We start from the raw sequence: 12191 nt of genomic DNA, 5'->3' as shown, positions 1-12191 counted from the left end.
TGAGATCTTGCCTTCCTGAAGCTTGATGAAAGAGCACAAGAGACCTGCTGGATCAGACAAAAGGCCCAAAGTCCCGCTTTCCTGTTCTCAAACTGGTCTACCAGATACTTGATCTATCTAGACAACTTCATACACAATCTAAAACAGTTCCTTTATAAGGTGATGAAAATTTCAGGACCATTTACACATGTATAAAATGTTTAGACAAACTGTTAAAACTAAAAAGAAAATGCCTCTCACACATGTACCAGTTTTGAACAAAAGGTGGCATTTATTTCTTTATGAATATATTGAACTGAATATTTAGTTCTCCTTCTCCTGCACGGTCTTTGTTCCACGCAGTCTGCCAGTACGACGGGCCGCAATGAGACCAACCTTGCGACCAGCTGGGGCATCTCTCCGGATGGTTGAAGGCTTACCAATGTGCTGATGGTTACCACCACCAAAGGGATGTTCAACAGGCTATGAAAGAAAAGCAGCAACCAGAGTAAAAAATAAGGCAGGAAATTATTTCCAATACAAAAAAAACCAAAACAACCCAGCAACTAAGTTTATCACTAAGCTCCATCTGCATAGTTTGCTTAGATCAAAGGCGTGATTTGATGACCTTCAGGAAATGCTACAAAGTGAAGGTGCTACATTCTGCTGTTGATTTAACAACTTAGCTTGTTTTACCTTTGAACTGAATGCTGATTTATTTATTTTTTACATTCGTTATGGGGACAGTGCCACTACAGATGTATATTGAATTACAAGCCTTAAAACTTAGCTTGCTTCATTCATGTAATGGTTGTAAAGAAAACTTGGATGGACACTTAGGTCATGTTAGCACTATCTCCATTAGCAGCCATTTTATCTGGCTTCATCTGCAGGAGGAACCAGTCCAATCCCGTATCTCTGTTGGAACCAGCTACCTGTTGGTTCCTATCCTTGTGGAACTGTATTCTCCATACTATGAAGGAGTCACTAGCCAGGTCTGATTACATTTCTTCTACCTCTGCATTCCATTTTCCTCTTGTCTAATGTCACTAAAATAGATTACATCTTAAAACTGCAAACCACCATCCGTGTATCAAGGTAGTAGGTTAAGTAACCAGAGGAAGCAGGTGCAAGAAAGACTTACATTCATAGCTACACCACGGACACGTGGCCAGCAGTTTCTCTTTGCCTTGTATTTGTGGTAAGCCCGTCCAGCTTTCAAGATAGGTTTGTCAATACGACCACCACCAGCAACAATACCTGGAAGATTTTTTGCAAGAGATTTTCCCTGTTATTATTTTCCAAAAACAGTATTAGTGCTTTAACTGTTCCCCCATTAAACATGGTTAGTTATGCTCTTTGTAGGCCTTCCAAGTGTGCAGCACTAATAGTAGCAATAGACAATGCTTACCAAATGATTTTATTCGAAGCTTTCCATTTGCTTTGCTTCTGGGAAATGCTTTCATATTGTCTCACAGTTCACTTTGGTAAAAATATTTGAACCTTCCATATTTAGTACCGTGATCAGACTTCTAAATGAGACTGCAGCACTGAGGATGCTAATATGTGCCCTTGAGGCTGCCCACAAGTCTCTTAGACTCCGTTATAAGGGGTGGCAATTATTATTTGTATACTGCCCTATACCAATAGACCTCAGAACAGTTCACAGCCACCACCTCCCACATCAAGGCTAAGGGAGGAAGTGGGAGGACCTTTCCCACTCACTCTTTCAGCAGTATGTGCATTCTAAGGCTAAGGTTGGCCCCTGATCAGAAAGCAGAGTGACTTGTGAGGGTAAGTAGGGAAAGTGAAGCAATCTAGCCTGGGGGAAGGAACATAAGACTGACAAGTGAAGTCCGAAGACAATGAATTGAGAAACTAGAGTGAATGTAAATGTCTTGAAATTAAAAGTTTTTCCCACAGGTTCCCTTACCACCATGTGATCACATACCGCATCAGTCTCCATTGAATGAACATCACATCTGGTACTTTCTAGTGTCACCATGGTGCAGAAACATGGGTCCAAAACACAGAACCCCATTGTTTATAGGGACTCCATCAAAACCATTATCTATCCACACATAACCAGATCACAGATATATTCTGTGATTCTGTTGTCGTACTATGTAAAAATCATGATTCATGCCATGGATCAATGATTTCCCGGTGCTGGCAAGCAATGGTTCTGTGAAGCCTACCTATTTAAGCTAAAATTTGAGAACGCTTGGGGGGCATGTAAAACCATGCACATTCAAGAGGATCTGTTTTAATTCTGCTGAATGGTTTTATCCAGACCACCTGGAAAAGTGAAAGTTTGTCTATGTTCGCTTTTTGGGTGGGCAGGAAAAAAGCGACCAGAGGGAGTAACGTCCATGGCACTCTCAAAATTCCAAATTTGTGTAATCCACAAGCAAAAGCTAAAAGTGGGATATTATGTGATTACCAGTAGCTGTATTATATTTATGCTGCTATGATTGTTATTATACACTTTCCTTTTTCTGTATATTTCTTCATTATTGTATATTTGGATAATTTGCAGTAAAACATTCCAAATGTGCCCAGGGCAAAAAAAAAAGAGAGGTTGGTGACCACTGCTGTAGCAACACAGTATTAAATAATGACACAGAACACATTTTGTGCAATGTCATTTTTAAAGACTGGATTCTAATTTCTTAAGTGCTTACAAGCAGCTATAGTGACAAATACCAAGACACCAATAAGAATGCAACAATGTCAGGGGCTTAATCATCACCTCATTCTTGCAATGCAATATGCCCATTGTCTATCAACAATGCCCTTCTGCTGTCAACAGAGACTAAAGAGGTCAGACTCAATGCAAAATAATATATGCTAAAAAAATTCTCTTTTAAGACACCCAGCTGCCAACTCTAAGTCACAATTATTCAATAAAGAACATCAAAGACTCCCAAATGAATTTGCTTGACTAGACAGTTGGAAAATCTTAACCTCCAAATAATCAGTCACGGTCATGTTCTTCTCTTTCATTACAGGCCTTAAATTAGTATGAGAAAGTTAGTAAAATGGTGATATCATGCATTGCTGTTGTAGTAAATAGCCAATTCGGTTGAGTTTTGCAGAAAACCTCCTCCATGTTAAGACCTATTTCGAAGTGTTATTAGTTGGAAGCGCCAGAACACCTCTACAATCCTGATTCTGCAAGTACTGTCCTAAAACTACAGAACTTGCAGAATCTGGATTGTAGAGGTGTTCTGGCGCTTCCAAACACAAACACTTCAGCTTATGAGGCATAAAACCTAGCATATATATGAGGCAACACTTACCAACAACTGCTCTGTTTGCAGAGGAGATCACCTTCTTGGACCCAGAAGGCAGTTTCACTCTGGTTTTTTTGGTTTCAGGATTGTGGGAGATAACTGTGGCATAGTTCCCAGAAGCACGGGCCAGTTTACCACGATCACCTGGCTTCTCTTCAAGACAGCAGACAATAGTGCCTTCTGGCATAGTACCAACGGGCAGGACATTGCCAATGTTGAGTTGAGCTAAAAGATTTGTACACATGAAAAACATTTTTTAGAGCTGCAGTATCACTCTAATGTGCCACCTCTCTTGAAATCTACATTTTCAAGTTACCTAACTATTTCCAAAAATATGCACAACTGTTTATTGTCTTTACTCACCTTTCTTGCCACAGTAAACAAACTGTCCAGTATGAATGCCCTCGGCTGCAATGAACAATTCTGTTCGTTTCTTAAACCTGTACGGATCACGGAAAACAACCTTGGCAAGAGGAGCTCCTCGACCAGGATCGTGAATTATATCCTATTGAAATATACAGTTTAAGAATCTTATAATTTCAGATAGTTAGCAACACTGCCAATATACTCAGTGAATTACATGCACTTTACAGATCAAAAGGCCAGGCATTTGAGATAACTGCTTAGCCCTGCTAGGTAATATTACATATCTACATAACTTATGAGCTGCCTCATTTCCACATATTTTCCATTTGGGAATGGCTGAGGTTAAACAAAGTTGGAATAAAGGCAATCCTCCTCTAAATCAATCAAAAGCTTTGTCCCTTAGCCTCCGTGCTTTTCAACTATGCCATTGCCTTTTAAATGGAAGCCTATAGTTGTCTTGCTCTTAAGCAAGCTTAAATATTTTCAGAACTACCTTATTGGTATGCACTTACCTTCTTCCCTACCATCTCGTTTCCCTATTGTTATAAACCATCAGCAGAACAAAACCATTAAGAGAATGGCAACAGAAAATAAGTGTGACTTTAGGATTTTCCTTAAGACCTGCAATGTTGCAGCCTGTCAGAGCACAGGTTACTGACTGAATTTTGGAGATATGGGGGCCACTAAAGAATTCCCCATGCAAGATAAGTTATAAACCATGTTATGATGCAGTTTATTTCCTTACCCACAGTCAGTACCTCAAGTCTTGTCTAGGTCACAACCTCAACTTGTTTGCCCTCACTGCCCCCTAGACTGCCTCCAGACACTGACTTCAATAGCCTCCATGGTATTATTAAATGGAAACAAGACAGTATCATCTGCATACTGCTGACAGTGGTTTCATGTAGATGTTAATATTTGCATAACCCACATTCAACATACTACCAGATTCATCAAGATGATAAAATACAAATATAAATATGCATCGTATTAAATACCATTAATACATACTGTGTCAATCTTAAAAACATCAAATCATTTCAGAAATTTTGTACTATAGAATTTCACAAAAGTATGCATAACAAAATAATACTGCCTGTACTAGTTCTATTGACTGTATAAACTGCTAATAACTACTCTTATTAGGGAAAAAGGGATTCAGATTTCTTAAAACTTAAGTTACAAGAATAGAAACAGAACATCCCCACAATCTGGTACTTGCCTTTACAATGCCTTTGATATAGCCATGCCTTTCAGCAAAGTCTACAGCTCTCAGCTTTGCTGCGCCTTTCCTGTGCTTCACATGGGCTCTGAACACTGACCCCGCACCTTTTCTTTGACCTCTGATTACACGGCCCATTGTGAACCTGAAAATAAAGTTATTAGCATGCTTATTTAGAAAATGCAGCTGTCTCTAGTGTAGAAAGATTATTTAGTATGGGTCTCTATCCCACCCATCTTTCAGTTTAAAACACTTTCAGTATCTAGTGTGCTTGTTTTCTATATCAAGTATTTTAACTGTACTTCTGGATCTCACACACAGTGTTCCTATCAATCTGATGCAAACTTACTTTCTCCTCTATAGTCATGGTCTCACACAGCACAGTATAGGTTAAACACACACAAACACATACCCCAATGTTTTTATATTATTTTGAAAGTTTTTCAGTGAAAATGTTTGCAACTCATACTGCTTTCTGCACCAACAAGTTATTCTTGGTATATGGACCTAAAGCTTAAAGACTTGCAATCTGAAAGTTAGCTTATTTTAAAAATGCAACAGGGCCTTTGACTAAAACGGAGTACGTAGAAGAAAAATATCTGTGACAGCAGGAGTTTCATATATCTTACGAATCCTTTCACAGCGTTATTCTGTTCTGAGGGATCGCCCTGGAGAATGGCTGCCGTTACAGACCTTTTTTAAAACACAAAATCACGAGCACAAAATATCCCCTCCGCCTGTTCCCCTCGAGCTCGGTCCCCCGTCGGAGCCCATCCTCCGCTGCTCGTGGCCTCGGCGGCCAAAGGAAAATCCAGGCTCGCCCGGCAGCGGGAAGCGAATCGTTCATGGGAGCCGCACGAAAAGAAGCGCGAAATGTTCCCCGCCCGCGAAACCGGCCAGGGGAAGCGGAGGCCGATGCCGGCCATAGATGGCCAGCGGGGTGCCGCCGCGGCCCCGATGGACACGGATACACTCGCGAGGCCTGTTTCGTGTCTTACCTCAGCCGGGGCTTGGCTCGGAAAGAAGGAAGCTCCGGAGGTCACGGCGCCACCAAGTCCTTCCGGCCTGGGCGGCGAGCGGCAGGCGTAGAGGCGTCAGGGGCCTGACGGGTAATGTAGTTCCGGCATCCGGGTACTTGAACTCCGCGGAAAAGGGGGCACGTGACGCGCTCCGAGCTTCCCCGTTCGGTTCAATGCAGGACGCGGCTTCTCCGTCTCCCCTGCCGTAAAAAATCGCAAGGATGCGCAAAATGGCAGCGAAGCGGCCGCCGCTCCCGCTTCTCCTTTCCGTCCCCCATGACGAGAGTTCGTGGGAAAGGCGTTGGAGAGCCGCTGCTGCTGCCGGTGCCCTGGAAATCGCGGGCTGCCGGCGAAACATCCCCCGTGTATATTTACCCCGAAGAAAATCGCAATAAGTTAAATGGGACTTAATGCCCCCACCCCACTTTCTGGTATGTTATTATTCATAGGCGGTTCCTGCTGTTTTGTAATGGACTTGAAAACTGTCTTAAAAAACAAAAATCCACTGGGCTCCTTCCGCAGCAAGTTGTCTTAGTAAGATTGCCCCTGAAATTTGTCGCCCTCCCTTTCGAATCTGCGCTGTCCCTGCAGAGGATAAAACGCCTGCTTGATTCCAGCTGCACTGCTGCTCCCTTTGCGCGGCCACACCAGGTTATGTAACGCGCGCCGCCTTCCTTTCAGCGGCAATGGAGCTTGTGCTCTTGTCAGGGCTTTTTTTTCTCTCTCGCTCCCCTCCCCGCCCGCCGGGGCTGTGTTGGCATTTAAAAGCTGCGTCACGACAAGCAGCAGTTCGGCAGGTGAAGCTGGCAGCGCAGATACAATGGGCGAGAAAAGCTGCTCATTTTTTCTGATTTCCTGCTTGGCAGGAGGCTGTTGGAAGGCAATCGGAGCCATCCTGAAAAACGAGTCGGGGTTAGGCCATTAGAGAACTGGGAGGCTTTCATTCAGGCAAACTAAAATATCATTGCTTGCTGAGATTAGGTATGCTGTCATGTTTCTTTTAAACCAGTGGCTCTTAACCATGTTTGGGTCATGGGCTCTTCTGAGAACTTGATGAGAGCTATGGACCCCCCTCCCCAGAAAAAATATACACAAACACATATATACACAAACACTAAACACAAAATATGCATACAAATTTTATTTACAGCATTGGGAGAAAAAAGTATTTTTTGAGTACAGATCCCCTGAAACATAGGTAAAGAACCCCATTTTTAAAGTAAGAAGCTGCTCTGCTGACACCTTTCAACTCAGACCCAAGGTCTACAACATCCCTTGTTAGTTTCCAATTTTGGAGAAATACCGTCTGTTGATCCCTAGGACAGGCAATATCCAAAATGCTTCAAATAATACCTTTTCATAGTGTTCTTTATTGTTATTAAATTATTTCTGCATACAACAACAGTTTGCAGATAAATAATGAAATATCCCACCCTAGCCCAGAAGCTGGTGTTTGGGCAATGCAGTACATACATAATAACAGCCAAATAACACAAGTTCTTATCCCAATCTACTCTTTGTACAGAGGGTGATGAACAGTAAACCAAAAAGTTTTAAAAGTGTGAGGGGACCTCTCTACTTTTGTTTTTAGCTGTGTGAATAATAAAACTGCCATTCATTTACAAAGGAGTCTTTGTGCTTCATTCTAATAATACCTTTTTATTGGATGAATTGTATTGGCAGGTAACAGACTTCTGATATGTACTGAATTCTTTTTTAGATCCAGTGGAAACTATATGAACCATTTCAGATATTGTTGCCCTTTTAAAAGCAGCATCTAAACTAATATCCAATTCAATGCTTTGTTTGGATGCAAGGCACGTTATTGGCTTAAAATGCAACTATGTTGTCCTGTTTCTTTATTTGGATTGAAGCTGGTGTGTGTGTATACCACTTCCCAAACCAGCAACAGGAGCACATGGGATGCAGAGTAAATGAGAGTGTGTACACAGCCACTCCACACCTCCAGTTCCTGATTGTCTTTTACATATGTAACACCTGTGTCTGAGAAATTACCCAGTTGCCTGCCCTGGAGACGGTTGCACTCCCCTTGAAGGAGCAAGCATACAGTCTGCAGACGCTTGGGGAACCAGCTTTTGTCACTGGAGGCACACCTGACAATAATACCACATAGAGAGCTTGCACAGAGTCCATCACCCTGCAGCTACAGATTCAGCCACATTGGTGTATGCATTGGAGCTGTGGGACTGAAGGGAGAAAAGAATAAAAATACCAACTGCCAGGAAAACCAATTATTCTAAGGGCATGGGTAAAAAGGTAACTAATCCATTAACCAAAGGCTTTGGAAAAAGTGATGCAACCTCAAATTATGGACATGATACTAACAGCGGGCCTTATACAGGCAGGTTGATGGTTTCTCATGATATGACAGATACGGTACTTGAAGCAAATCTGCAGTGACAATAAATATTTCAGTAATGTCTGAATGTAAGAACTAGAAACGTCTTTTGTCAGTTTGGCTGGTACAACAGTTACAGCCATTCCTGGACTTGACCACAGTAGTAGTCCAGGCACCATTAAAGATTGGGTTTCGTCAACGAACTCTACGTAAGGCTTCCCTTGCACTTGGTCTGGAAACTGCAGTTAGTGCAGAATGCTGCACGACTGGTAACTGGAGTGAGACCCTGTCAGCATATTGCACCTCTGCTCAGAGATCTGTACTGGCTGCTGGTTTGTTACTAGGTCAAATTCAAGGTGTTATTATTAGTATATAAAGCCTTCAACAGCTTGGGACCAGTTTGCTTGAAGGATCGCCTTACCCCATCTACGCCCATTTGACGGCTTCGATCTGTGCAGCTGGCACTTCTACAAGTGCCACATAATGACCATTCTGCACCTACACTCTGAAACGCCCTGCCAATTAATATTAGGGAAGTGCCATCACCATGTTGTTTTCAGCACCTGCAACAGACGCTTTTGTTTTGGCAAGTCTGCCAAGGCATACAACTTTAACATGTAATTTTATTATAAACCCTAAACAACATAGGCCCCAAATATCTGAAAGATGCTTCCAGCTCTACAGATCCTCTTGGGTGGCAAGGGAGGGCCCTTTTGGTTCCACCACCCCTCTGCAGTCTTGTGTGTTTTTTCAAGAAGAGGACATTCCTTGAGGACATTTTCAAGGAGAGGACATTTCGTTATGATTTACAGTGTCGAAGGCCTTAGGTCAATAAACACCATATACAGGAGTTGGGTTTGCTCTCTGCATTTTTATTGACGCTGTCGAGCAGTGAAAATCATACCCACTGTCCCCCCTAGAAGGTCGAAAACCAGGATTCAGGATATATAGTTAGGAGAAGGTTTGATAAGATCCTTCAATAATTTTGCTGGCTGCAGCTAATAAAGAGATGCCTCAATATTTCCGCAATGCATTCTATCACCTTTTTAAAAAAAATATATGATAATTTTGGCATCCCTAAAGTCTGCTGGGATCTCTTCTCCCAGATTTTTCCGATGAGCTTGTGTGTAGTAAGTTCAGTTCTGCCCACTTTGAAGACTTTGGCAGGTATCCCATCAGGTCCGCTGACTTTTTTGTTTTTCATTTGGTTAATAGCAGTACACAACTCTCCCAGATTTGGAGATATTGCAAGCTCATGTCTAATTTGTTTTTGCAGGGCCACCATTTTTATCTGTAAGCTGCCTTGAGTCCTTGGCAGGGAAAAAGGTAGAGAACAGCTGCCTGGATGCTTGTGGAGCGACAAGAGAAATCCGAGAACAGTGATGACTAGATGCTCATTGCGGGCAGGTGGCGCTGTTACGTGAGTGAATATGAGGAAGAGTGTCATATCACCTAGGGATTCTTACATTCTGCATATCTCATCTTTGTCCTTCCTCTCCCAATGAAAAGCTCTCAGGGTCTCCATTCTAGCTGCACCAGTTGTAGAACACAAGATAGCCATTTGCAACGTTACTCATCTTTTCTACAGTAGGGAGTTGCTCTGTAGTTTCAGTTCTGTTCCATATGCCCTTTTTCATATCCTGCATGCATGAGAGTCGTTACTGTTTGGCCAGCAGTGGCAATACCCAAAGACGAGTCTGCTATTGTGCTCCTCCTTGCTTTCCCTGGGATGTAGCGGAAGTTTGTTTGCAGTGGGGTTATAGCGGCCACCAGGGCCTCTGTTTTTGCACAGTACAGATTTACCCTATATCCCCTTGTACAAGGAATCCTCCTGCGGCCTCGCAGATAAGGTAGTGATGTTAAGCCAATCCACATTTTGTCCCTATTCTGGTGGGAGATACTCTGTGGCCTTGACTGCTTTCCACGTCTTTCTTTCCTTGGGGGAGTTAGAGTAAGTGCAGGGGCCATACTTTGAGGCATGGTCTCCCCTTCCATGCTTACCCGTGTGTTGTGTGGGGGGGTGCCTTGTTCTTAGACCACCATTTGCAGGAGTGGAGATTTTTAATGGGTACAGTAATACCTCCGTGACCGTCCGCCTTGTCTTGCGGCCATTCTGGCGAACGTCCACGGTAAACCCGGAAATACTGGAATGGGTTACTTCCGGATTTGTTGCTTGCGCACGTGCAGAAGTTAAAACCGCTCCATGCACAGACACAGCACTTTGCCCTGCGTCCTTTTCAGCTAGCGACCGGGGCTCCGGAACGGATCCCAGCCGCAAGACAAGGTACGACTGTATTAGTGTCCTGACATGCGCTCACAGCAGCCTAAAGAACAAAAGATGAACAGACTCTGGGCCACAACTAGGGTAGTCATGTTTACAGACGTTGGCCTTTGGCAATCCAATATGTGGCTGTGTTCTAGGACAGGCCTGCCTGCATGTAGGCTCTATCTGAACCATTACCTGCACCATTCTACTTTTTGTAACAGCATTTTAAGTTAACCAATGTGTTTTACAATCTTCTTATCCTCACGATGACATTGTCAAGCAGATCATAGTGCTGCTTGAACATTATAACAAAACAAACAGTACTAGTCTCTTAAAAATACAGTGGCATGAACTGTCTTGGGCTAGACTCCACTTCACTAGATGCATCATTCTTAGTAACCCACAAAAGCATATTGTTACACTTGCCAGCTTTAAACTGCTGCTGGACTGTTGTCTTATTTCTGGTGTAAGCCATGGTTAGCTGGCTACCTCTTTGATTAAAAGTGTGCCAGAGTTGTGTACTCAGTATCATACAATAAGCCATATTCTGGTGGGCTGGTTTTTTGTTTTTTAAAGGTATAAGACAAGGCTGTTGCCAGTTGGCTTACTGAGAAGGAAAATGTGCTGCCAATATTGTGCCCAATCAAAATGTGACACAGCCTAAGTATTTTAAGTTGTATAGGAGGAGAAACAATTAAGAATCATGAGCCTCAGAAATGAATGGATAGCATGAGCATGTACAGAGTGTGCTTGCCTCCGTAACATGGAATTTGTTTGTATTTAATAACTTAAGCCTAAACCCTTAGTCATCTACGTGATGCATGGAATCACTTTTTTTTACCAAAATTCCAAGGGAAAAAAGGGGAAAAAGACGAAAGTTAATTTAACAGTATCAAATAATTATCAATGTATTGCTAAGGGCAGGGGGGGGGAATCAGGACTCAGCTACACTGGCAAAGAAAAAGCACTTTATATGTGTTGTTTATCCTTTCTAACACCGTGACACCAGGTGGCGCTGTGGAGTTCTGTTTTTGCCAACCCGATTTGTCATATAAAGTTTAGAACACGTTTATGAAATGTTTCTTTGATGTGTCTCAATCCAGCCTCAGTATCTTACGTGTTCCAGTTCCCTAGAACAGCTCCAGTCTAGGTTTCACCAAAAACACAGGAACCTAGGCTCTCTGGCAGATTTTTGGTGGGCTATATCACACCTAATGATAGAATTTGTGATTTGGTTACCATCGTTTGTACATTTTACAATCACCACTATCGAGTTCTGCAATCCATCTACCCAACGGCAGTTTGTACATGTACACAATAAATGTCCCTAGGTCCAATCAAGCTATAAGTACGAGCACACACCCCTTCTCAGGTGGTACGGGTGGAGAGAGGCAGCAGCTGTCGGGACTCACACGCCCCTCAGTGGGCTAAAGCCAGGCACCTCGGTGGGCTAGCGCCAGTTGCAGCAGACCGGCTGCATCTCCTGTTCCTCCTCCTAGCAGACCTTCTCGCTCTCTCATCCACGCTCCTCCCTCCCTTCCTCCTCCTCACCGCCTTCTGACTCCCTCTCAGGGACCCCCTTGCCGTGCCGCCATCTTGGGAGCCGGCCCAGCCAAAACCAGGCAACATCTGGGGACAAGCCTGCTCCAAGCCAATTTTTGTAAGGTTGCGAATATAAGCCGCA

General features: G+C 43.1%; 1 protein-coding gene and 1 long non-coding RNA gene across 2 annotated transcripts; one reads left to right on the top strand and one right to left on the bottom strand.

The window, feature by feature from the left end:
• Positions 1–245: 245 nt before the first annotated feature.
• RPL8 (ribosomal protein L8) lies at positions 246–5881 on the bottom strand. The gene is made up of 6 exons (XM_081003789.1): positions 5862–5881; positions 4864–5008; positions 3639–3780; positions 3282–3500; positions 1124–1239; positions 246–462 (listed from the first exon to the last, which is right to left on the bottom strand). The coding sequence occupies exons 2-6, from the start codon at positions 4999–5001 to the stop codon at positions 304–306; spliced, it is 774 nt and encodes a 257-aa protein (XP_080859915.1). The 5' UTR covers positions 5002–5008; positions 5862–5881; the 3' UTR covers positions 246–303.
• Positions 5882–6112: 231 nt separating this feature from the next.
• Positions 6113–11437, top strand: LOC308476249. The gene is made up of 3 exons (XR_013985806.1): positions 6113–6313; positions 9518–9946; positions 9977–11437. It is a non-coding gene; the product is annotated as an uncharacterized lncRNA (long non-coding RNA).
• Positions 11438–12191: the final 754 nt, after the last annotated feature.

This window comes from Podarcis pityusensis, assembly GCF_964106645.2.
Source record: "Podarcis pityusensis genome assembly, chromosome: 4".
NCBI classification, from domain to species: Eukaryota; Metazoa; Chordata; class Lepidosauria; order Squamata; family Lacertidae; genus Podarcis; species Podarcis pityusensis.
Note: the sequence above shows the minus strand (reverse complement) of the source record. Positions and strands in the feature narration are given on the sequence as shown.

Coding starts and splice junctions, on each gene's coding strand:
- RPL8 (XM_081003789.1), bottom strand. CDS start 5,001: ATGGGCCGTGTAATCAGAGGTCAAAGAAAAGGTGCGGGGTCAGTGTTC. Junction 3,781..4,863: donor ATATCAAAGGCATTGTAAAG/GCAAGTACCAGA, acceptor ATATTTCAATAG/GATATAATTCACGATCCTGG. Junction 1,240..3,281: donor TGCAAACAGAGCAGTTGTTG/GTAAGTGTTGCC, acceptor AAAATCTTCCAG/GTATTGTTGCTGGTGGTGGT.